The sequence below is a fragment of the Alosa sapidissima genome, chromosome 14 (genome assembly GCF_018492685.1).
Source record: "Alosa sapidissima isolate fAloSap1 chromosome 14, fAloSap1.pri, whole genome shotgun sequence".
Taxonomy (NCBI): domain Eukaryota; kingdom Metazoa; phylum Chordata; class Actinopteri; order Clupeiformes; family Clupeidae; genus Alosa; species Alosa sapidissima.
The window spans coordinates 31,626,158-31,649,780 of NC_055970.1; the positions used below are offsets into that span (position 1 = coordinate 31,626,158).

The 23,623-nt window shown below is 42.1% G+C and overlaps 2 protein-coding genes and 1 long non-coding RNA gene across 3 annotated transcripts; 2 read left to right on the forward strand and 1 right to left on the reverse strand.

Annotated features, from left to right (window-relative positions):
* The first annotated feature begins 687 nt into the window (after positions 1-687).
* On the forward strand, positions 688-1,872 carry fjx1 (four-jointed box kinase 1). Its single transcript, XM_042061243.1, has one exon. It carries the CDS (start codon positions 688-690, stop codon positions 1,870-1,872), a length of 1,185 nt encoding a protein of 394 aa, XP_041917177.1.
* A 3,825-nt stretch (positions 1,873-5,697) lies between these two features.
* On the reverse strand, positions 5,698-14,965 carry LOC121681499. Its single transcript, XR_006022154.1, has 3 exons — positions 14,954-14,965; positions 10,113-10,115; positions 5,698-5,807 (listed from the first exon to the last, which is right to left on the reverse strand). It is a non-coding gene; the product is annotated as an uncharacterized LOC121681499 (long non-coding RNA).
* On the forward strand, positions 6,279-18,070 carry LOC121681497 (low-density lipoprotein receptor class A domain-containing protein 3-like). Its single transcript, XM_042061256.1, has 6 exons — positions 6,279-6,613; positions 8,069-8,218; positions 9,792-9,917; positions 10,284-10,421; positions 13,391-13,727; positions 17,019-18,070. Exons 1-6 carry the CDS (start codon positions 6,562-6,564, stop codon positions 17,170-17,172), a joined length of 957 nt encoding a protein of 318 aa, XP_041917190.1. The 5' UTR covers positions 6,279-6,561; the 3' UTR covers positions 17,173-18,070.
* Positions 18,071-23,623: the final 5,553 nt, after the last annotated feature.

The following is a 23,623-nucleotide window of genomic DNA, read 5'->3' on the forward strand; positions in this document are numbered from 1 at the left end:
GACATCCTGCTGCACACTAAATTTCCTTTTCTAAGGATAAATAAAGTGAAACTTGAAACTTGAGTATTTGAAAATAAAAGTGCTAGAAGTTTAAAAATAATAATAATAATAATAATAATAATAATAATAAAGCATAAGCATGCCTGAAGCTTTATCTGTACATATTATTCGAAGTCACTCACCAGTGTCATTGTGGACAGCATCATGTGATGTCAGAAACAACCTGAATATTTGACCTTAAGAAAACATTCATACTTTCTTCATTCACCTCTGAACAAAGCAGCTAGTAGTAACCTATTGCCTGTGGGATATGGGATTGTGATTTTGTTGATAACTGTGACATTGCAAGTTATTTTGTTGTTAAGTGCACAGCCCTAATAGCGTATTCCTCATTGTAGTACCACATGCCCGCAAAGCACCTCGCCATAATAGTGGTCACATGATTACCCACAAACGAGCCCTATCAGCGTTCAATAACTTAAATGGTTTTAGTTCTCAAAACTGCACCTGCCGCAAAAAATATTTGACTATAAAGATCTTTGTAAGTTATTTCCGTTTTACATAATTATGGACAGGCTATACTCTGTAATTGATTAGGTACGTTACCCTCATCTTTTGAAAGTGGTCATCTGACAAAGGTGCCTTAACTAATAGACTATCTCATCAAACACTTCGGAGTTGACAAACATGAAGAAATCAAAGGTTGCTCTTTTCATATTTCTTTTCTCGAGCATCATTCTTAAATTCTACACTACAGTCGGTCTAGACATACAGCTTGGTTTAAAGGTTCCTGTTGGATATGACAATGGATATTTTCTTACTGGAGCATCACGACATTTGCTGCATAAAACTTCCCGAGTTGTGTCTGATCCCACGAGTGAAGTTATCGAGTTATTCCAGGAAGGCTGTCTGTGGAGCGAAAGCTTGGAGATTCTGGAGCGTCCCATGTTTGATGAGGAACATACAGGTATCTGGAGAGAGAGAGCACAGGTCCAACAGATAATACATTTAGAATCGGGATGTGGCAGGGTCACCAATGGGCTTGCGACGTTTACAGATGGATCCAAAGCGTGTGTGCGTTATGGCATAGATGCTGACCAGGTTCAAGGTGAGATACTGGCTTATCACTTAGCAAGGATGCTTGGTATTTACAACTTACCTCCTACAGTTCTATCCAAACCGGATCCAGAGAAAAAACAATGGATGCTTGTTCGTGAAAGTATCGAATCTTTGCATTGGACAACAGAAGCAATCGTCTCACTGACTGAATGGGTACCAAATCTAACAGGCGTGTTCATACCGACTGCTCTGCGGAAAGGAGGAGAAGGTTTAAACCCGACCAATGTGTGTTTTAACGCGTTGAGAAACAAAACAACAACGTTTTTAATTGAGATGATGCAATGGACCGACCTCATATTATTTGATTATTTGATTGCAAATTTTGACCGACTTGCAAGTAATCTTTTCAATTTACAATGGGACGCGCGCATGATGGAGAGAACCACTAGCAATCTTCTCAAGTCTAAAAGGGGCTTGGTCTTCATAGACAATGAAGCTGGGCTAGTGCACGGCTACAGAGTCTTGAACTCGTGGGAGAAGTATCACAAGAGACTCCTGAGGACAGTTTGTATTTTCCGAAAGAGGACTGTTCAACGCATAGCAGAATTGAAGCTTCAAAGAAACGTTAGTTCACGATTGCTTGAGCTCTATAAGGCAGACGAGCCATTGGCACTTGAGCTTGGGTTTCTTTCGGAACAACATTTGGAGACCTTGCAAAATCGGGTTGACCTGTTGTACGAACATGTAGAGCGATGCAAACTGAGACACGCTGAGCCTGTTTCGCATTTTGCTGTAAATGATTCTCATGTCTGATTGTGTTTCTTTTATGTCATAGCATTCTCTTGGAGAGAGCACCCTATACAGTAAACACGTACCTCTGATTGTATTGAAGTTATCGTGATGACTCTGTTATCATTTGAAGTAGGCTATTCAGTTAATTTTTTATTTCAAGAGGATTTGTTGCCATAGCATAGGGCCTACCTAATATTAGAACATTTCTTCCATTTTCTTGCTAAATCAAAACAGCTAAAAGTTCTGCTAAAAAAGAGGTGCAGGCCCAGCCACAGTGGGGGTCCATGTTGGGGCATGGTGTTTGTGTGTGTGTGTGTGTTTTTTTTTTTTTTTTTTTTTTTTTTTTTTGGGGGGGGGGGGGGGGTCAAGGAAAATGCTTGCACAGACATAATCAGAAAATGCTTGCACAGACACAACCAGCCCAGGCATCTGATCACATAACTTCCTTCGGATAAATGAATAATTCCAGACATTAATATATATATATATATATATATATATATATATATATATATATATATATATATTGGGGGCAGCCATGGCGGTTAGCGCTTTCGGACTGGTAACCGGAGGGTTGCCGGTTCGAACCCCGACCAGTAGGAACGGCTGAAGTGCCCTTGAGCAAGGCACCTAACCCCTCACTGCTCCCCGAGCTCTGCTGTTGTAGCAGGCAGCTCACTGCGCTGGGATTAGTGTGTGCTTCACCTCACTGTGTGTTCACTGTGTGCTGAGTGTGTTTCACTAATTCACGGATTGGGATAAATGCAGAGACCAAATTTCCCTCACGGGATCAAAAGAGTATATATACTCACTTACCGATTCTGCATGAGCGCCATTATCTGTTTACAGTCCTGCTCTTTCCCAGCGGAACTGTTAAAGAGGAATCCGTTCCAGTCCCGGCTCCCCTAGCCGGCCGCGAATTCCTGAACGCAGTTCCTACGCCAGTATTTCTAGAAATGAATGCTGATATACTGTACTATTCACTCAGATGTTCTCAATGTTTTTGGGGCTAAGGCTCATTAACGGCCAAACCAAAACGCCAAGGCACCCCAACTTATGGTTACTAATTATGATATTAAAGGCTTACCAGGGCACTGCTATAAATCATTAGCTAAGTAGCATGGTTAGCATAGGCCTATTTGGTGGAGGCTTAGCCACATTTACATTTAGAGGGTATTCTCTTTCTCAATGCAGATGTAGGTGTGAAATGCTCCCCACTGGCTCCTACCATCTGTCAATCTCCTCTGTTCTGTCTTTGGGTTAAACAAAGACCTTATAGTTAACTTTAGCGGAATTATATGTTTGTGTCATTAACTGTAAATGTATTCATGTTTGGTATCATTTTTATAGTCTCAGTACAAGGAGTACAATGAATTAAGTATAAGAATGTTTAGAACATCCTGTATAACATTTCTACCTGAGGAGCCTTCCTAATATGTTAAATAGTAAGTGGGTGTGTGTAGGTGTGTCTGGGTGTGGCTGACGGAAACGGCGGGAAGAGAAAGCCAATCAGAGGACGTTGTACCTATGATCACCACGTGAACCACACCCTTGCAAATTGAGCATAAAAGGCCAGCCTCTTCCGGTAGTCTTTAGAAGAGAAGTCAGATAATACTGAGAATCTGGTGAAATCCATGATGGGGTGAAACAAACATGTACTTTTCTCCCTTGAGGGGCACTGGCCCCTCATTGAAAAGAATAAAGCTGGATCCTGATCTTGCATCGTCCTGATTGAGTCTCAAGAGAAATATGGTAGTAAAAATATACTATCAATGGAAAGTGCATCTAGCTGTCCATTTTTAGGAGAAAGGGAATTTCACAGTGTATTGCCATGGACCCTCAACCCTACAATGTTTCCCATGCTTTTGTGAGTTTACCCCTGGCTAGTAGCCCTGGCAGCAAATGTAATTTGCTGCCGCTAGGGTGCGTCTAGATTTCTATAGGCTACCTGGCTAGGCCATACTGCAGCAATTTCCTTTAGTATAGCAAAGACTGATTTTGAACCGACTCTTCAACACTAAGAATAGGAAAGAATGGGTTTAATGCATAGGCAACATACCTCTGTCAATAATTTAGAGATGTTTGTCATTTGGGCTTCAATTCTTTACTTTCTTTATCTCTTTACCTTCCTTAGCTACCTCATTTGCCCACTACTCCACGCATGACTCATACTCCTTGTCGTATCCAGTTTGTCATTGTTCTCTCACTTATTTTCACTTAAGGGGTGGGATTGTTTTTCATCTTTATTCCTATTTTCTTGAGAATCTACATGAAAGCATTGCTATGAAAGCATTCACCCTTCATATTTTTGGGACGGCTGAAAATATGGTGTATTAACAAAACCAAACACAACATGAAAGAATGATCTCTTCCACTCTAGCATGAAATTGCACAATAAAGCTGTAAACATATTTCTTTTTGACCCTTCAGTTAAATTTCAGTTGTAAATGAAACAAGCCTAAAAACAGAATTAAACTCTTGACACATGATAGAGTATTCTATATAAAATACTGAAAGGTCTTACCAGTAATTTATCTACATCTGATCAGTGAATTGACTCTTTCCAAATATGCTATGGTTCCTGTAGTTATATTCCCATACTATTATTCATGTGGGTATTTCTGAAAACTCAGGGAATATGTCTTACATGTTGTCTGTCTACTATGTGGAAAGAGAAAGACATTTCACACTTTCCCCATAAATTGCAGTCCAAAGCTCAAGAACACGTCTGTGAAATTGCAGTTAAGAAAGCTGTTATGTATTGTATGCACCACAGCACAGATGTAAGGTATACCTTCAAGGCCCATCACAGATTATCATCATGCCTAAAATGCTAGGCTATATGCCAGGTTTTTACGAGTGAGACCTATTTGTTATTGTCTGTCTGTCCCAACATATCTGTTTTAAAATGTAAATTGCCATTAGGTTGGTAAAGTACTAAGGAGTTATTTTTGACATTTAAACATGAACAGTGAAAACAGCACCTACCACTGTGTATCTCTTGGGAGGTGGAGAATCTGCATATCACTGAACCATTCTGAGCACAATGCACACCGTACATCCCATTTTTTTTTATTGCACAACAGAGGGTAAAAACTATGGGCAATATTTAGAGAAGGGTAAATTATAGGAAGTAGGGGAGCGCGGGGCACAAAGTAACACTTTTTGGTTATGGCTAAATAATTCTAAAATCATTTGAGTTTCACTAGTTATACTTTTTAACAAGCAACATACATATCTCTGTTACACATATGCACTGGAAGTTTGTTTGTAGGAGCTACTGTTCTTTTACAATTCCACCGAGAGTGGCGATAGGTGAAATGTTACAACCTGCCCCATATGCGGGGTTAGTTGTAACACTCATGCCAAAGGCTGTTTTTAATTAAATTAATTCAATAAATGTATCTGAATGTGTATGATAGAATAGGATCTGACTATTTATGATACATAAGTCATGAACTAACAACAGACGTGTGTCGAAAATTGACTTTATTTTCATACGGAGAAATAACATGAGAAATATGCGCCAATGGAAGCTAAAGAGTCTAACCAAGGTCAATCCTGCCAAGAACAGCGCGTTACAACTAACCCCGCTGGGTCACGTTTGTTATAAGATAAGCTAGCTCCTGCTATGAGTTGGCTACATGTTTCAAAACGGTGTTCATTTTTAGCCTACAAGACGGTTATTAAGATGATACAAGATTGGAGTCAGTGAGCTGCACCCACAACTCAGTAATGGTACCACCTAGACATTTACGTTGATGTCTTCAAAAGGCGTTTGCTGCAGATCTACGTGGAAACACGTCCATACTGACTGAAAATTTGTGGAACACCGTCTCATAGTAGTGTGATTAACTGAACAATAGCATGCCTCGATCAACCCCCTGCAAATAGGGAAAAAGTCCGTGTTACATTTAACCCCGCGTTACTTTGTGCCCCGCGCTCCCCTAGCCTACCTGTAAAACACCCGGAAATAACATGGCTATATAAAGAATATATAGGGGGGAAAAGGTAAATTGTGTAGTAAGGTACAGGGGTATAGGCTATTTATAGGGATAAACCTCTTCAACAAAGACTATATCCAATTGTAGCCTATTTTTTTTGTATGTGTGCATGTATGTAGCCTATGTATGATAGGCTATATGTTTATCTTATTAATTGCTGCTGTAACACCATAATTTCCCTTTGGGGATGAATAAAGTAATCTATCTATCTATCTATCTATCTATCTAAATGTAGGTTATCCGAGGTGATACAATCCAGCTGACGTCAGTCATTGATGATTTCCTTAATTTTCTTATTCCTGCGTGTGGTGGTGGTTTAGTAGACTAGATTGCAATTAGAACTGGACTTCCTACCTAAAAAAAAAAACTGGACTTTCTACCCCTGCCACTTCCTGGTCTGCCCACGGATAGGCACTGTGGGCAGCCGTCGCAAAACGCTCACCAGTCTCCGCCTTTTCTAACGGGAGGAATCGACGAGACTCGACCCCAAATCGAATTTCCCTTACATTTGTCCGTCCCGTTTAGAGCGGAAATTTTGATGTATGTTCGCTTGCGGTCGCTGGTTTGTTCTGTTTACAGACCGTTGGTAATGAGTGAATTTCTTGACGAAAAGCATAATCTACGCTTGTTCGTGTGATGTAGGAATCCGTCATGCAGGCCTGAGGCTATGTAGTAGGCTACTTCGAACTGGGTAGGAAAGCCAAGGATGTGGATTTGGTATATTTTGCTAACTTCTGGGCCAGGACCTAACTTGGCTGGTGAGTTAGAAAAAAAAACAGTAGGATACAAAGCACTTACAACGTGATCTTGGCAAGTGATTTGTTGTGATGTTTTGCAATGCTACAATAACAGCATTTTCACTGGCTTGTCATTCCGTTAGCACGAGAGAGCTGAGCAGCAGCGCATGTTGTGTTTGTTTGGATGGATGGATGGAGGACTGGACAGGACAGGGCAGAGAGGGGCGGATGTGAAAGATTCGGAAATTTAGCTTAATAAGCGTCTGGATGGTTATCCAGGGAAGGAGAGCCAAACTATCTCCGAATTAGGAATCCTTTACATCATTCCAAGTCAGCAGAACAATGTGTTCTCAGAGCAAACAAAAGCTGATCATACCTAGTAGGCTATTTACTTTATTTATGATGTTATATTTAATTTGGCATTTGGTAAAATAGATATCACACAAATGTAAAACCTTTCAGCTGGATGCACATGTTGGAAGTGCAATATTTATAAGGCCTTAATCAGTTTGGCCTTCTGCAAAACATTGACCCTTCTCTTCTCCTCTCCTGCTATCCCCTTTAGAATGCAATTCCTTATCAATCATCTTGGGGAAGGTTCTCGTCCTGATAGGCTGGCTACAGCTCTGCACCGCTAATACCTTTTACTTATGGTCCTCTCAGGATGTGTTGCATGCTATTAGAGATTGTCATATTTCACTAAATAGGTGTAACTAAGTGTTTGTTAACGAATACACCATAGCCTGGTAGAGCTATTGTAAATAAAAAACAGTGGTGAAAGGTCATGTTTTGCCATATTTCTATGCATGTCTTGATTGATGATTTATGCATTTGTTTGCATTTGTCAACACAAAGTAATATTTGGAAATGCATGCTTTAACAATTACAGTTGTGCATTTTTATTTTTGACCAAACATAGTACGCCTTTAAGACCTTTGTAGGAACCAGTTACATGAAAAAACAGCCAAAAGACTTATACAGGGGAAAACACATTGTATTTTTCTGTATTACCGTACTTTGTGACATGTTGCTTTTCAATATAGGCTACTAAAAACTTGAATATGCTATTGCATTTTGCCAACATGTTCATGATGTAGATATATGGTAGGCCTAGTGATGCAATTGCACTTCTGCAAAGGTATGATTAACTTTAGAGTCGGTGTAAAATAGCACCACATAGCCTAAATTCTGTGTGTTTGCTTACTCAAGAACACTATATGAAATGGATATTTGTCATTGCTATATTTTTGTTATACTATTGTTCGCTAATTTTATGCTCCCTTGGGTGTGTACACCTGCACAGAAGCAAAGTAAATGTGTGTGTGTGTGTGTGTGTGTGAGAAAGAGAGAGAGAGAGAGAATGATTGTGAGTTCCTAATATGTTAGATGAATTGTAGCTTGTTCTGCTTGTGTTCTCCGTTATAGTGTAATCTATCTTGTGCTCTGTGTTGACCTACTTATGTATACCACCTCCAGGCAGCCAGCCTCCCCCAGGAAACACCATCACCGCCGCTACCTGCAGCATTCCAGGCAATTTCACGTGTGAAGATGGACAGTGTGTCCCTGGAGCTGTGCGCTGTGATGGACAGCCTGACTGCTTTGACAATAGTGATGAGAAGGGCTGCTGTAAGTCCAACTGGAGCGTCACATAAGTGTCAGTTATTCATCTTTAAAGGGATATTCCACCATTTGGGGAATTACACTCATTTTCCACCTCCCCTTGAGTTAAACAATTGATTTTTACCTTTCTCCAGTTCATCCAGCCGCTCTCTGGCGCTCTCTGAGTCTGGCAATACCACTTTTAACTCCAGCCTAGCATAGATCATCGAATCGGATTAGACCATTAGCATCTCGCCTGCTAGCATCACATTTGAAAGTGTCTAAGATCTCGTTTCATTATCTGTTGGTCTTATTACACTTTGTAACTTGAGAGGAGACAAGTTTTAAATAGGAAAATTACCGGAAATCTTAGACACTTTCAAATGTGATGCTAGCAGGCGAGAAGCTAATGGTCTAATGATTTCTCAGATTCAATGATCTATGCTAGGCTGGAGTTAAAACTGGTATCGCCAGACTCCGAGAACGGCTGGATGAACTGGAGAAAGGTAAAAATCAGTGGTTTAACTCAAGGGGAGGTGGGAAATCAGTGTAATTCCCCAAATGGTGGAATATCCCTGGTGTTGTCTTTCCACTGGAGTCTCGGGCTCTGTTTATGATGAATTTGTTGAGCATTGTGAAATGTGCGCTCACACAGTGTGTGTATTATGGAGGTATATCCTAAAAGTCTCTCCTTGGATACTTGTAGATGGATGGATCAATAGAGAGGTTATTTGGGATTTATTTGGCTCCTCCAACAGTATTTGACAGAAAGTTAATCCCTCCTGGACAAACGTATCACAACTATCATAGAGCCTTCCATTTAGATTCTATCCAGGGGAATTGAAGTCAGAGTTGTACTCAAATTGATTTTTGTTGTCCATCAGGATATACAACCCCGGGGTGTGGATTCTCACTGTGATCTCTTCTCTGTCTGTCACAGCGAAGGGCTTTGTGTAACATTAGATCACCTTGTTTCTGTGTGAGCCGTCTTGTTTTCTTGTTGTGTGTTGTGCTGTGATTCTAAAAAAAGGATGACTTGGTAAAACCAGAGACAACACTGGGGGCGTATGACCGGACAAGAATGTAACATTACTCATAGACGCTTTTGTGAGGCAGAGGCTGCTTTCAGAACAAGTGATCCACTGTCATACATTTTTTGTACATGTACAGTATATCCATTAGCTTTAGAAAGTGATTGCCATCTGACGCCAACAATTCTTGAAGCAAATCTTTTAAAGCCATGGTTTCTGTTGCTAAAAATGACTTTGTTGACAGAAAAAAACAAACTAGCGTGCCAATTCAAATGACCGTGTGTAACAATATCATCTTTCATGGACGAAGCCTAAATATAAATTCCAACAAGCAGTGTTATGTTGAAACCCAGGAGAAATGAGAGGGTAGGGTTGCCATTAGTTTAGGCAGGGCTTTAGGAGAACTTCACAGTTTGCTGCACAGCAAGTGCCCTCCTTTCTGAATAGGTCTCTAAAACAACATGGCAATGAAATCTGCTGAGAAGTCGCAGTGCGTGCCATTACACCCCTTAATAGGCCAGTCGCCATATTTTCAGATGTAGCTTTTTTCTCATTATCTGTCCTCACAGCCAGGGTGAGGTCCAAATGCTCCCCGACTTTCTTCCCATGTGCCAATGGCATCCACTGCATCATCGGGCGGTTCCGCTGCAACGGCTTCCCAGACTGTCCAGATGGCAGCGACGAGCACGAGTGCGGTGAGTGTCCCGTCAGAACTGTCTGTGTGCTCCACACTAAGCCCTGTCAGGCGTCCAGCCGGGCCAGAACAAGCAGATAATCTGCACAAATGTTGCCTCTCTCCCCCACGCTGAGCATTGTCATCAGTTCAGCATGGGAGGATGGCCCACTTTTGTCCATCAATTTTAATGACCCATTAAGACCGCCTCTCTGACTGTCTCTCCATTTGTCACTTCCTGTTGCCCAATAAGTAGAGTGTGGGGTTTGTATCCGAGGGAGCAGTTACATTAATAAAACACTCTCTCCCTGGACTACAAATGGTTTCTGATGAGTGTCAGCCCACCTGTGACACTTTACACCTTACACATTGCTCTTGTGATCTGCAGTCGATAACGCTGACCTCTGCGCGAGTGCCAGCAGGTTCCACTGCAACAACGGCCGCTGTGTTCACTTCAGCTTCCTGTGCAACCGTGAAGACAACTGCAGGGACAACAGCGATGAAGAGAACTGTGAGGTCACTACAGGTACTGGATGTGTATACATATGGGGTCAAATCAATATGTTCATGATGTAAACATTCTGAAGCATTCAGAATGTATCACTCCACTTACATACAGTAAACGCCCTCTCTTCTATCTCATAGGGGAGTGAGAACAGGTCATAACTTTGATAGTTTATTACCCAAGGAAAATATGTTTTTTTTTTCTATGTGAACATGGTGGATTTTTACTTATTTACGCTAAACTACATTATCAAATAAAAGTGTTTGGTTTAGTGTCAAAACACTGCATATTGTATATGTAGACAGGCTGACAGTCAAGAACTGAGCATGGAGCAAACTAAGTCCTCTGAGATTTGCAAAGTAAACAGTATTCAATTGAAATAGCACAACACTGTTCCTCACTGTAGCTATATAATTTGATATAAAAGCAAACAGCCTACTGTAGACTTTCATGGTTCACAACTTTTTGCTGAGCTGCAGTTTGTGCACTCACTATCCCCTAAAGTAAGGGTTTGATGAATGGGGGGTGCATACAGTCCTTCACATGTAAGAAGCGAATAGCTGATAGAGGCTGTACATGACAGGATTTCACTTTGCCAATAGCGGCCAATGTTTATGGAACTCGATGGGAACCATATTTTAAAATGACAAGTCAATATAACGGCGTAGCCATGTGAGAAGTCGTGCTTTCTTTGAATCAGACTGCGGCACCATCCATCACTTCTGAGGCGGTATCAAGCAGCACCTCAGTAGGTGTGCGAATGGAATCAGTGGAGAGAAATATAATGGGAGTGGTTTGACAGACCTTTCACTGGTGCAGGACCAGGTAATGGATTGAGTTGGTTGTGAAGTTGTGAGTGAAACTTTTCTCCTGCCAAGACTAGAGAGAGAAGTGTAAAGATGTGAAATTGCATTTTGTTAATTCACTTGGCAAATACATTGACTGCCACTACCCCACGAGTCTGAGAAATCATCCAATCTTATGGTGACAATTCACAGATGACTAAAGGAGACATATTGAGGTAATACGTTTTAAATTCCATTTGCACACAACGTTTTCCAACACAATAAATTACCAGTAGACAAAATCATAACCATTAGGTTTCAGCCGCTTTTGATGCAGTTACTTTTACTATGTATGAAATCAAGAGTGTACACACTTAAGCACCAAAACCAAAAACAATGTTGCAGAGAGGAAAAATTCTAATGTACAAGAAGAAAATATACTAGGTACATAGTAGGAAGAAGGGAAAGATGGGAGTTGCATTGATGAAGTGGAGGCTAGACCATGAAGGCCTTGCAGGCTAGAGGGAGAAAGACGCTTGATGTGGACAGAGCAAATGAAAAAACTAGACAGTGGGGGTGTACCTGTAGGGGATGCAGCACTGACCTGATTCATTAGTGCTCATTCCTCACTGTCACTCATCTGCGCTCCGGCCCTCTGATAACGCGCAGTCTGAGCACAGAGGTATATCCCCGAGCCCTCATCACAGCCCTGAAGAGGACATTAGAGAGAGAGGCCAATCGATCATATTTGCTCATGGAGGAACACGTCTAATTTATATCACTCAAGGCTACCACCTACCCTCTTCCTTTGTATTGCTGCTGGGTCTTTTTTGTCCACCTCATAATAGCCACAGCCTTCTGCGGTTCTTTCAATAAGAAGAAACATTTCCCCTCCTCATTGTATGTGTTTGATGGTGTCTGTGCTGTTAGCAAAGACAGACTATCTGACTTGCAGATTTATGAACTTTTCAGTGTTGGGGACTCGGGGAAGGGCTTTTTGGCAACTTGTAATCAAAATGTAAATTTCACCAAGTCATGCAGTGGAAGTTCATTTCAGGTGTATCAAGGAAGCATGAGAAGAATTTACCTCCGTCTGCCTCAGAGAAGGCACACCGTTTTCTAGTAGCACTGATGTGGAACATTACTAAATTCTTCGAACTAATGAAAGATTCCGAGTGTTCTGCTTTGTGAGCACATTGTCAATCTAGTGGTAATATGAGAATGAGAATTCAAAGAGCACGCTCAAAAGTGGGGTTTCCAGGGAATGTTTTGTGTGAAAGACCGTAGTCATCATGCATGTTGGATGCATAATGTTTGCACTCTGATAACTGCTGTCAAAAGGGTCATAAAAACATGAGGAAATTATAAACTCTCATTAACGCGGACAAAAAAAAAAGACAACAGGAAATTGATTTTTTTTTTAGAAGCCGTCTTGATTAGATACACATTATAAAAACACATCCAAAGTGTGCACTGTCATTCAATTAGAAAAAAGACTCTCTCCCACCTCACACACAGGGTTGCCATGGAGGGCCGATACCAATGCTGAAGCATTCCCACTCCAACTTCCTTTTCTGTGCTCCTCTCTAAAGACCCTATTTACCCTCCACACAATGTGCACAAAGGAGGCATAAAAGTAAACAACAAGAACCCACACAGAACGAGGCCATCCCCCGGTCCTGCTGACTGCGTCCAGCATAGCATGAAGTGTGGAGAGAGAAGCAGCTCTTTCAGGGCCAGCCGCAAGGCCCCAGATGCCACTTCCTGCTCTAGCTCCACTCAGTGGGAGCCCATGAAATCATCCATTAATTCAGTGTTAATGCGGCCTGGGGTGCAAAAACTCAACTTTGTTCTCCATTTCCTGTCAACCTGCAGCTTCCTCTCTAATTCTACTATGTCGTCATACAATAGAACCTGTGTCATCTACAAAACCTCATTTGCCAATTCATTTTTCTGCCTCTTCCTCATCTAATCAAAGTGTTTAAAACCCTAATCAAGTGTTTTAAAACCCTAAATAAAACACTAATCCAAATGTATATCAAAACTATAACTGTGTCTGTAATAGTAGTCATTCATAGTGTTACTCATGGCTGACAGATGTAGTTCTATGGGTAGAAACACATGTGTGATGTGCTGAAGGACTGGGCCATCAGCAGGATGAGCTCTCCTAAGTATTAACCGTCTCTGTCCCCTTTGACCCATCAGTTGCGGCCCCTCATCGAGACCTGTCCCACCTGGACTATTCGGGCATGACCGGGGTGGTCACTTGCTGCGCCCTCTTCATCGGCCTGCTCTCCGCTCTGTTCGGCCTGGTCCTGCACCACCAGCGCAAGCGCGGCATCCTGACCGGCCACGGGACCCAGGCCCGGCACCACCAGCCGCTGCTGCTGTCCCATTTCGTCATCCTGGACCCGGGGTACCCGCGCCTGTCCCCTCCCTCCACCGCGCCCTCGAGCCCCAGCCCTTTCTCCTGCAGTCCACAGGCCCGTCCGCTCCCTGCTGGGTCTCCACCGTCATACTCGGAGGCAGCGCTGGACTCCAGGTGGGTCTGGAAGTCGTGCGTGAGTGATGAGGCGTCTCTGTGTGCCAAGTGGAGGGAGGCAGAGCATCCAGCTTCATTCATTTCAGAAAAGTTGACTATAAACTGTTTTCTCAATTTAAAGTAGTGACCATTCCATGATCTTCTGCATTTGGAAAATTAAGTTGCCTCATCTCCCTCCGAAACTTATTAAAATAAGACGGTTTAATAAAATAAATTCTGAAAACTTCATCCAAGATATCCTAAATATAAACTGGGAGAGATTCCATTTAATTCCGACTGCTGAAGACGCCTGGAATTATCTTTATAGCGAGCTATCAGAAGTAATTAACAAGCATGCTCCCTTGATTTCCATTAAGGCCAAGGGTCACCATCTACCTTGGATCAAGGGAGACCTTGTACTTCTCTTCCAACAAAGGGATAAAGCGTGGGCTAAGTATCGGAAAACTAAAAAATCCAGCTGACTGGGATATCTACAAGGATCTAAGAAATAGGTGTAAACCAATACGCGAAATGCAAAGGCAAATTATTACAAAAACAGTTTATCGTCTGATTTTAAAGATCCAAGGAAATTTTGGAAGAAAATAAATAGTATTACAAACAAATCAACAAAAAGTCCTACAACAACTCATGTTAACCTCAACAATGAGCCGGTGTGTGATCCTTTGATAATAGCTGAAATCTTTAGTCAACACTTTTCCACTATTGGCTGCTCTGAATCTAGTTTTACTCACTCGGGTCCATTCCCTACTCAGAACAGTAGTACCTCCTTTTGTTTTAAATCTATTTCTCCAACTGATGTACAGCAGGTCATTAACAATCTTAGTTCTGAATGTAGTGCAGGTCCAGATGGTCTAGATATAAAAATGTTTAAACTTGCCTCTCACGTTTTGTCGTTTCCTTTGGCAGATTTGTTCAACCTGTCACTCACAACCTGTGAAACACCGTCATCCTGGAAAAGTGCGAGGGTATCTCCTCTTCATAAAGGAGGGGACACCTCTGATGTTAATAACTATAGACCAATATCGATTATTAATAGCATAGCAAAAATATTTGAAAAACTTCTATTTAATCAATTATCATCATATCTTACAGAAAACAACATTTTATCTCAACACCAATCAGGTTTTCGACCAGGCCACTCAACTACTACTGCCCTCCTAAAATTTACAAATGACATCCTGTCAGCAGCTGATAATAACATGCCCACAGGTGCCATATTTATTGACTTATCAAAAGCCTTTGATATGGTCAACCCATACCTTCTGCTAGACAAACTATACTCTATAGGGCTTTCTACTAATGCTTTATTTTTCTTTAATTCATTTCTTCACCATAGAACTCAATGTGTCTCCTTTCAGGGAAGTCAATCAGAGTATAAGATTATTGATAAGGGTGTTCCACAAGGCTCATCACTGGGCCCTCTGTTGTTCTCAATATTCATTAATGATCTCCCGCAAGTCTGTTCTGATTGTCTTATCCACTTATATGCTGATGATACAGTTCTGTATGCGTCTGGAGCCGATGTCTCACAAATACAAGACACTTTGCAATTTAATTTCTCCCGGATTCAGTCATGGTTCTCATCAAATAAGCTTCTCTTAAATAAGAAAAAATCATACAATATGTTGTTTTCCACCCGACCTGACTCAATGATGTTAAGTAACTGGTCAATTACCCTGAATGATGGAACAGTACTCGAACAAACTGAGGAATTTAAATATCTAGGCATTTGGCTTGATTCACGGCTATCCTTTAAAGGGAAACTTGGCAACTATTTCAACGTAATAAACCTGTTTAGAAATCATTTGGATGGTTAAATGACCTGTTCCGGTGAAAATGGTGACTTTTCCCGCTGCCCCTAGCGTCCCCAGGTGGAAAACCAACCTTGCAACATTGAGACTACCGTCCCGGAAAGAGAAGTGAGAAACAAGAAACTCGTTTTAAATCGTGTTTCTTACCTTGTAACATCCACATTGTCTGCCGAACCTATGCTAACCGTTTTGCTAGCTTGTAAACAAATCCATGTGCTTTATCGTTACCTTTTTCCACAGTTTGAAATAGCATAATGCACAATTTCTCCAGCAGAGGGGGAAATCCTGCCAAGTTTCCCTTTAAATCTCATATTAATTATATAACTAAAAAAATACTTGGCTCCCTGAAATCTCTTTATCGTTCCATTGATTGTTTTTCACAAGATGTTGTGATGCAATTATTATTCCCAATACTGGACTATGGTGATGTTATCTATGGCAGTACCTTTGATACAAATCTTCGTCCTGTTAATGTATTATACCATAGTCTCTGTAGGTTTGTGCTCCGGTGCCCCTACAGAACCCACAACTGTACAATGTTTGAGGCCTTGAACTGGCCAAGTCTCAAAAACAGGAGGCAGCTCCACTGGTTAACTTTTGTTTTTAAATGTATTTACCTTAAGTGCCCGATATACCTGAAAGAACTATTAATTCCCTTTAGTTCCCAATACAGTCTCCAGCACATAGACCACTTATTCCTAGTTACCCCACGGCTCAATAAGGAAATTGGGCATCGGGCCTTTAAATTTAGAGCACCGGCAGGCTGGAATGCACTTCCTTCCTCTCTAAGGTCTATCACATCTCTCCAAATTTTCAAATCAGCTATAATGACGCATTTTGAAACTCCGTGCTCATGGTTTTAAATTATTACTATTTTATTTTTACTTAATTTTTTATTTTTTATTATTATTTATATTTTCTTAATTATATTATCTCTCTCTTGTCTTTTTATGCTCAGAGTGAAGAGAAGGGCATAAATTGTGATTCTTCTATTTTATTTTATTCAAGTGCTATGTATAGTTCACAGGCGTGCTAACGTACCCTGTGTTTCTGTTTACATGCCTATGTGCTGAAAACTTAGTGGTTGGTGAGGTATGGGGTTGGGGGCTGGTCTGGGGTGCAATGTTTGTTGTGTTGAGTGTGAATGTGTTTGTGTCTTGTGTTTTGTCTAGTATGTATTTTGTTATTATTTCAAAAAAGGGCATTTAATGTATTTATGGACCCCCTTGAAAACGAGATGATTCATCTCAAGGGGCTATCGTAAAATTGAAAATTGAAATTGAAATTAAATGTCAAGATACAAAGCCACAAATGAGCATTAATATTGAGTATACAGTCCACCATCTAGCTATGCTGACACATTCTATATATTCATATAGATGTCTGTATCTTGTCCATGCTCTTGGGGGGAGCCTTATTGAATGACAGTCTGTCATTCAGCTTTCTGTTTGTGCTCAGTGTCCTCTTTTTGCTTCCCCAGCTATCCATCCTGGTTTGACCTTCCACCTCCCCCCTATCTGCCCCAGACGACCCCAGATCTGCCCACGTATGAAGCCTCTGTGGAGCATCTAGAGACTCCCACTCACGGCAGCCCAGCACACAGCCCTCCCGACGCAAACCCACTCAGGGATTAGCACTTGAGCAGGAACTCAGCAGGAAACTCGGCACTCTCAAGCACGTAGAGGAGTGGATCCGTGCCCAATAGCACTCTCATGTCTTCAAAATATCTTTTTGAAACTCAATTTGTTTTGTTTTTCCTCGCTGACAGTTAACTCTTCCAACAGCATCACTATCTGAAATGTGATGGTTGAACGGTTGTAGTGTGAAGGATGGAAAGAAGGAATGAGGAATATGACTGAAAATGACTGTTTGTGTGATTCACACAAGAAATGCTTCTTCTCTATCATTCTCTTTCTTGTTAAATCATGAAGAATGCACACTGTGCCATATTATGTTTGATAACTGCAAACTACTTACAGTAGTGTTACTATTCCACTGCCACAAGCAGGCAACAAAAGAGACTGTATAAAGTAAATAATGAGGAAATACAGAATACAATTGTAACAACTGGAAAAAGTAAACGTGGCAAGGACTTCATCTGTATGATTGTACTGCTCCCTAGTGGACTTTCTGATATTGCATGAGTCTTGAGAGGGGGCCTGACCAGCTGTGTAAAATGGACATTCTGTTGAATAACAGAGCTATAGAAATTCCAGATATGTGTTAAACTCTTACACCACTGGGACTGTACATTTTTTTCGAGTTGACTGTACTCCTTTACTCACACAGTTCCTTCACATTATCTATTTAGAGAAATAATTTTGTAAAAAACGATGAAGAAGGATCTCAATACAAAACATATGTCAGACACCTATTATTTATGAAAAACAATGTTCTGCAATATCCATGTTAATGTGTTTGTGATTATTGACAATGTTACAGTGTTAACATGTAGAATCCACTAGGTGGCGCTCCTCACATTTCAAAATGCTGCTGTTTGTCTTGTCATTTATAAAGACCATATGAAGTCAACTGTCCTTTCCAGTTTGCTTGACTGATGAGACTTTGTGTTGAGCAGTTTATTTAACTACATAATCTATAACGAGAACACCTATTCTGTGGGAAGTAGGACATGTCCACACACAACATCCAGAATATCTGACATTTCAGCTGTTCACAGTTCATATCTGTGCTGGTAACAGATAACATGGTTTTCTAATGGAAATCAGATCTGTGGACATGTTTGCATTGTGAGACTTTCTAGGCTGGAAAAGGCTTTCAAAAGAAACAGAGATGAAATCTGTTATCATATGATGGGCAGGGACTTAATGCTGTGTGTGTGTGTACATAACAGATAGAAGAGAGAATAGACTGATATAATAGAATAGAGCAGCTGTGGCTACAGAGACAGGCCCATTTCCATGCAAGCCAAACATATAGGGGAGGCCTCATTAATGAAGCCTAATATGCCCCCCTCCATTTGTATCACTACTTTGCACACATATCAGTGATCTGGGAACAATAGATATATCAGCGAGGCAGTCTAAAGAGCCAATGTGGCCGGGCCATTGGCCATTGAGAAATAAGAACAAACTGGTGTTCTGCAATGAGAGGATCACATAGACACCATTATTTCACCTCTGCTTTTTTATGATCAATTGCTGATATTTTTAATGTTGCGCCTATGTAGACTACCCCCTTTTTCATTCTCTTTTTTAAGGTGAAAGTGACATAACCCACATAATTAAAAACCTTGGAATGCCAATTGACCCAAATCAATTGCCTTTCCTGTTTCTCCCAAAGCCTAAGCTTCATTTTATCAGCAGCAAAGTCCATCAAACCAGCCGGGCGCCATTCTTGACCGAACTCGTCCCCCACTGAGGAGCAGACAGTGTGTGTCTTACTCTCACTCTGCCAAACAGCAAACATACCTATCCCCTCTGCCTGAAAACAAAAGAGGAAACAAGGGAGAAATGCTAATCACCTGCCCATCAAACTCGGTGGCAGGACAGTGGCGGCCGGCTCTGTTGACTGTCGGACCCCGGAGGATCCCCCCAGCAGTCAGCCTGTGCCAAGGCCCATTCTCGGGGAGAGGCATCCTCGAGGAGGCGAAGGAAACAAAAGTGATGGGACTCAGAGAGCCATTAGCATGCATGCCGACGTGCTTTTTTCTCCATTGACTTCTGAGCCGGGGACAAGGCCACAGGCCCGCTCCTTTATTAGGCAATGAGGAGATTATCTCATTCAATCTCGCAACGCCCCATTACGCATTCTTTTTTGATAAATGTCCGTTATCTGTCTCTACATCAGCTAATTATGCAATTATGTAATTGAATGGATATAATGCAAATTTAGATGAGTATCCTCACACGCATCAGGCTGTGGTTAGCAACGTTATAGGGAATATCTATAATGGAATGAAGAGAAAATATACAGTCTGTCCTTTTGTGCGGCCTTTGTTTGGGGGCTGTGTGTTGAGGACATTCCTCTGTGCAAGGTGGACATTAGGCAAAAGGATGAATGATAATCAGCACCACTGTATTTGGTCCCAGAGGACATTCTGTTGAGCAAGGTGCAAGCATAGAGGAATGCCAACACTTCAGCATGGGTAGGGGGCAGGTGCAGCCACAGAAATACATCCATACAAATAGAACCAAACAAATGGGTCTGTACAATGAAACATAGTCTGCCTCTCTCTTTGTGTGGGCTTTCATCGGTCTCAACTCTCCTAGGGCCACAGACAACACTATATTCATGTGTTTGTTTTTGGCTCCACTGAACTGGGGATGAGAATACATCATTGTCTAGTTTATTATTCGGAGTAATCTTGCCCTCTACAAGCGCTTCTTTTTACTTTATGCCTTTAGTACTTATATTATTACTAGTAGTAAGTAGTAGGCTTAGAACTAGCATTACTAGTTGTAGGTTTCATTCATTGCCATGTCTTAAGATCATTTTGTTTGTGTTTACATAATCCAAGCTTATCTGATTTTTTATTGCTATCTTCACATCTACCAAAACCTAATTTTTAAAAACTTTACAGCCATTGCAGTATCACAGACTATTTATTTTGAAACTCTGTACATATATAATGTTGTAGTCAGTGGGTTATTGTGATTTCTAAGTTGTGTATTTGTGGAGCGCCCCACGACAGCACACAGCTCAAATGTGTCTGCACCCTCGCCTGCATTGTTTGGGGGGCCCCCCAAACTTCACTGGGCTTGAATCGAACCCCCTCACCATCCCAATGCACCCCTCACGCCTCCAGCTAAAAGAAGGGGGTGCGGGGACAGGGAGCACGTCCCAAGCCAGGGGCACACCACCAGCCACAAAAGCACCGACGACCCATAACCCATCCGTCACGCTGACACCCCCAGCCCTCAGTCGCACTCGCCCCCCAAAACAAGGGAGTACGGGAGGACCCCAAACACCAGGCCTCAGAAAACTCTTTCAAGCAATGAGCACTTTTGTCTCGCTTTTTCATCCGAGGCCCCGGTTCCCCCACATAATGCAGCCCGGGTGCGGCCAGAGAGAGAGGGGAGTGTCGGGGCCGAGGCAGCAGCCCAGCCCTATCCAGCGCCCTTTACTCTGGACACCAGCAGTCCCTCTGTGTTCCCCTCTGGAAGGGGCTGAGCCGGCCAGCCCCCCATTGCACTGATACCGCAACAATAAACTGGTGTCCATTCACGGCTAGAGTGGCTATACATTGCTGCATTTCAGCAGTCGACAAAGGTGATGCATTGATATTGAATGGTCTCAGTTCTTCTGCCTTTGAAAGTGTCTTAGCATTCACCAACACAGAATTCAGTAAAATGGATGGACTTCAGCGTAATACGCTGCTGAAGCGTGACGATTACTTCAGGGCTTCTTGGGCCAGGGAAGTGGGGATTTTGACTAATGAGGGTATATGCAATATATTCCAAATATCAGGCCTAGATGCATTATTGTTACATGGGCTTTATACTAAACACCACAGTTTGAACTATAAACAAAAAAAACTGCATTAAGATATTACCAGTTCCAATAGTCATTTGAAATCTTAGTTTGGGGCTCTTTATTCTTTTAGCATGACTTGTATGGTATACATAACCTGCTATGCCATTTTGCAATACAATGGCCTATCCAAACAGCCCTAACAGTAATTCCACAGCAACAGTAATTCCACAGTGACTCTTGAATTTCTTTTATTTTTTTTCATTTCTTTCTTTTGTTGCACTTTTAGGCCCGTATACACTACGTGATAATTGAGCACAACAGTGTACCTGTTTGTGAGCGTGAGGTGTCATGGCTACTCTCTGGTCTCGTGCAGCTTTGTCCTGCCCAGGGGTGTCCCTGTTCAGTGCGTGTCCATGGCGAGAGCCTCGCCTCCGTCTTGGCCTCTGTGGAGTGGGCATGTGCCATCTACACAAGAAGGACATGACCTCGAATTATGCTTCGCTTGTGCTCTGAACTCCATCCACAGTCCCTTTACCAACCCCCCTCCAGCCCCCCCCCCAAAAAAAAAACAAGAGAAAGAAAGAGAAAGGAACCCTGGTGCGCAGAGAGATGAGAGGAAAGAATGAAAAGTTCCTCACACACAATTGCAATAATTTTTTCCTGCCTCGAGGTGGATTGCTTGATTGGCTGCGAGGAGAAACCTCATTTAGGCCCTTTCAGAGTCTGGCTGATTGAGCTCTCTTCAGGATTTTCCATGGTTGTCTTGTCCGCCTGCAGCTGCCTATTGAGTGGATGGGAGCTAGACTGAAAGAGCTAGTCCTTAGGGGAGCAAAGGCCTGTATTATGTATCCCATAAGAGCATGACGCCTCTCATTAACTAATGTTATTGGAGAGCGAGCTTTTTGTATATCTCCCCCCTCCTCATCCTCTCAATTCAAACAATTGCTATTCATTTTACTTGGACACCCCCCCCCCACCACCACCACCACCACCACCACCACCACCAAAAACAACAACAACTCTACATTACACTGCTTCTGCTGCTGGAGAGAGATCCAGGGTGTGCTGAACTCAACTGCTGTGTATAGAAAGAACTAGGTCACAGAAGGACGCAGAAGTAAGTTCAGTACAGAACATGAAGTTTCAAATAAAAGTTATTTGACTGTACAAGTGTGTGTGTGTGTGTGTGTGTGTGTGTGTGTGTGTGTGTGTGTGTGTGTGTGTGCATGAGAGAGAGAGAGAGAGAGAGAGAGAAAGGAAGATGAAGTGGAAGAGGGCACAAACAAAACCCACTGGTAGTAAGAAGTGAACAAAGTAGAGATTGGCGAAATGATATAATGACATTTAAGAATCTGAAAGTACCCGAACAATGTCTACCCAGGATACAATAATATTACAACAAACAAACATTTTACAAAGGGGTGAAATTGCACACAAATACCAGAAGTAATGGAAAGTAATAGGATGTGAAATTGTTTAACATTGGGCAAGTGGGAGTATTTTTTTCCTGTGACATAAAACGCTCTGATGAAAATGAAACAATACTAGGTAATTTCAAGAAACTTCAATTCGGAAACATCATCAGAAACATGGTCATTCATGTGAAATCTGAGAACTGATGAATGTGTTTGTCGTCGTGGAGTGGATATAATTTGTACGGGCCAACCAATTGTGACAGATTGAGTTCCTGAGGTGCAGAGCGTGCCAACAGCAGAGGGCAGACCAGCCCCTGACTGGTTAATCAGACAGCTCGGAGGTGCTGACGAGCAGAGCTGTGCAGGGCTGCTCCGTCTCCCAGGGGTCAGCCTGGGCACATGCTGGGGTCAGCCGATGACTCCCCCTGCCCCCCCGGCCAGGCCTTGGGTAGAGCACCGGGGCCCATCGGCCGTGTAATTATCTGCCTGCTCCAGAGGCGCTGAGCTGTGGCCTGATGAGGGCAGATTTCAGGAGCTGGTCAGTCAGAAGTGTCCTCAGCCTGTAATCCACGGCACTCATCAGTCGCCCCCCCTTCAGTCTCCCATGCGCTCACAAAGACCCTGGCTCCTCCAGGAGAGAGGGCTTTCTGCAGCCACAAAGGAGGACTCTTCACGGCCCTCGCCTGGGGAATAGGGGAGGCCAGGAGCTAGAACAGCAGGCCTCATCATCCAGTTAATCTTTGTGCTCCAAAGGCTAAGATGCTGAGAATGGGCGCAAATCCGCATCTCAGAGACTAAGCAGAGGGTCTCCTACAAATCAAGTGTAGACTCTTGGCTTGCTCATCAAATGGGTTTTAGGGATAATGCTATATAAATGTACACCCAGTATCCACAGCCTCCTTTAGAAGACTGATCCCCACATACATAGAGGAGGAACTATTTTGATGAAGATCTATCTGGGCTGAGACTAGGTTTCCTCTTTGCTAGTGCTACCTTGCTAGTGGTGTCCTTGCCTTTCTCATGAATTTATAGTAGAAATACCTAACATTCTTAGTATGACATGATTGTCTTGAGTTTCAGTTTGGACACAGTAGTAGAGCATTAGCATCTATCTTTCATTACTATCTAAAAAGGTTTACGCACTAAACATTAAGGACTGTCGAGAGAAAATACCACTAGGATTTGCAGCCATTTGGACAATATAATAATAATAATAATAATAATAATAATAATA

Excerpts from the sequence above, each read along its gene's own strand:
- fjx1 (XM_042061243.1), top strand. The coding sequence starts at position 688 with ATGAAGAAATCAAAGGTTGCTCTTTTCATATTTCTTTTCTCGAGCATC.
- LOC121681497 (XM_042061256.1), top strand. The coding sequence starts at position 6,562 with ATGTGGATTTGGTATATTTTGCTAACTTCTGGGCCAGGACCTAACTTG. Across the intron at positions 9,918-10,283 it reads CAGCGACGAGCACGAGTGCG|TCGATAACGCTGACCTCTGC; the intron begins GTGAGTGTCCCG and ends TGTGATCTGCAG. Across the intron at positions 13,728-17,018 it reads GAGGCAGCGCTGGACTCCAG|CTATCCATCCTGGTTTGACC; the intron begins GTGGGTCTGGAA and ends TTGCTTCCCCAG.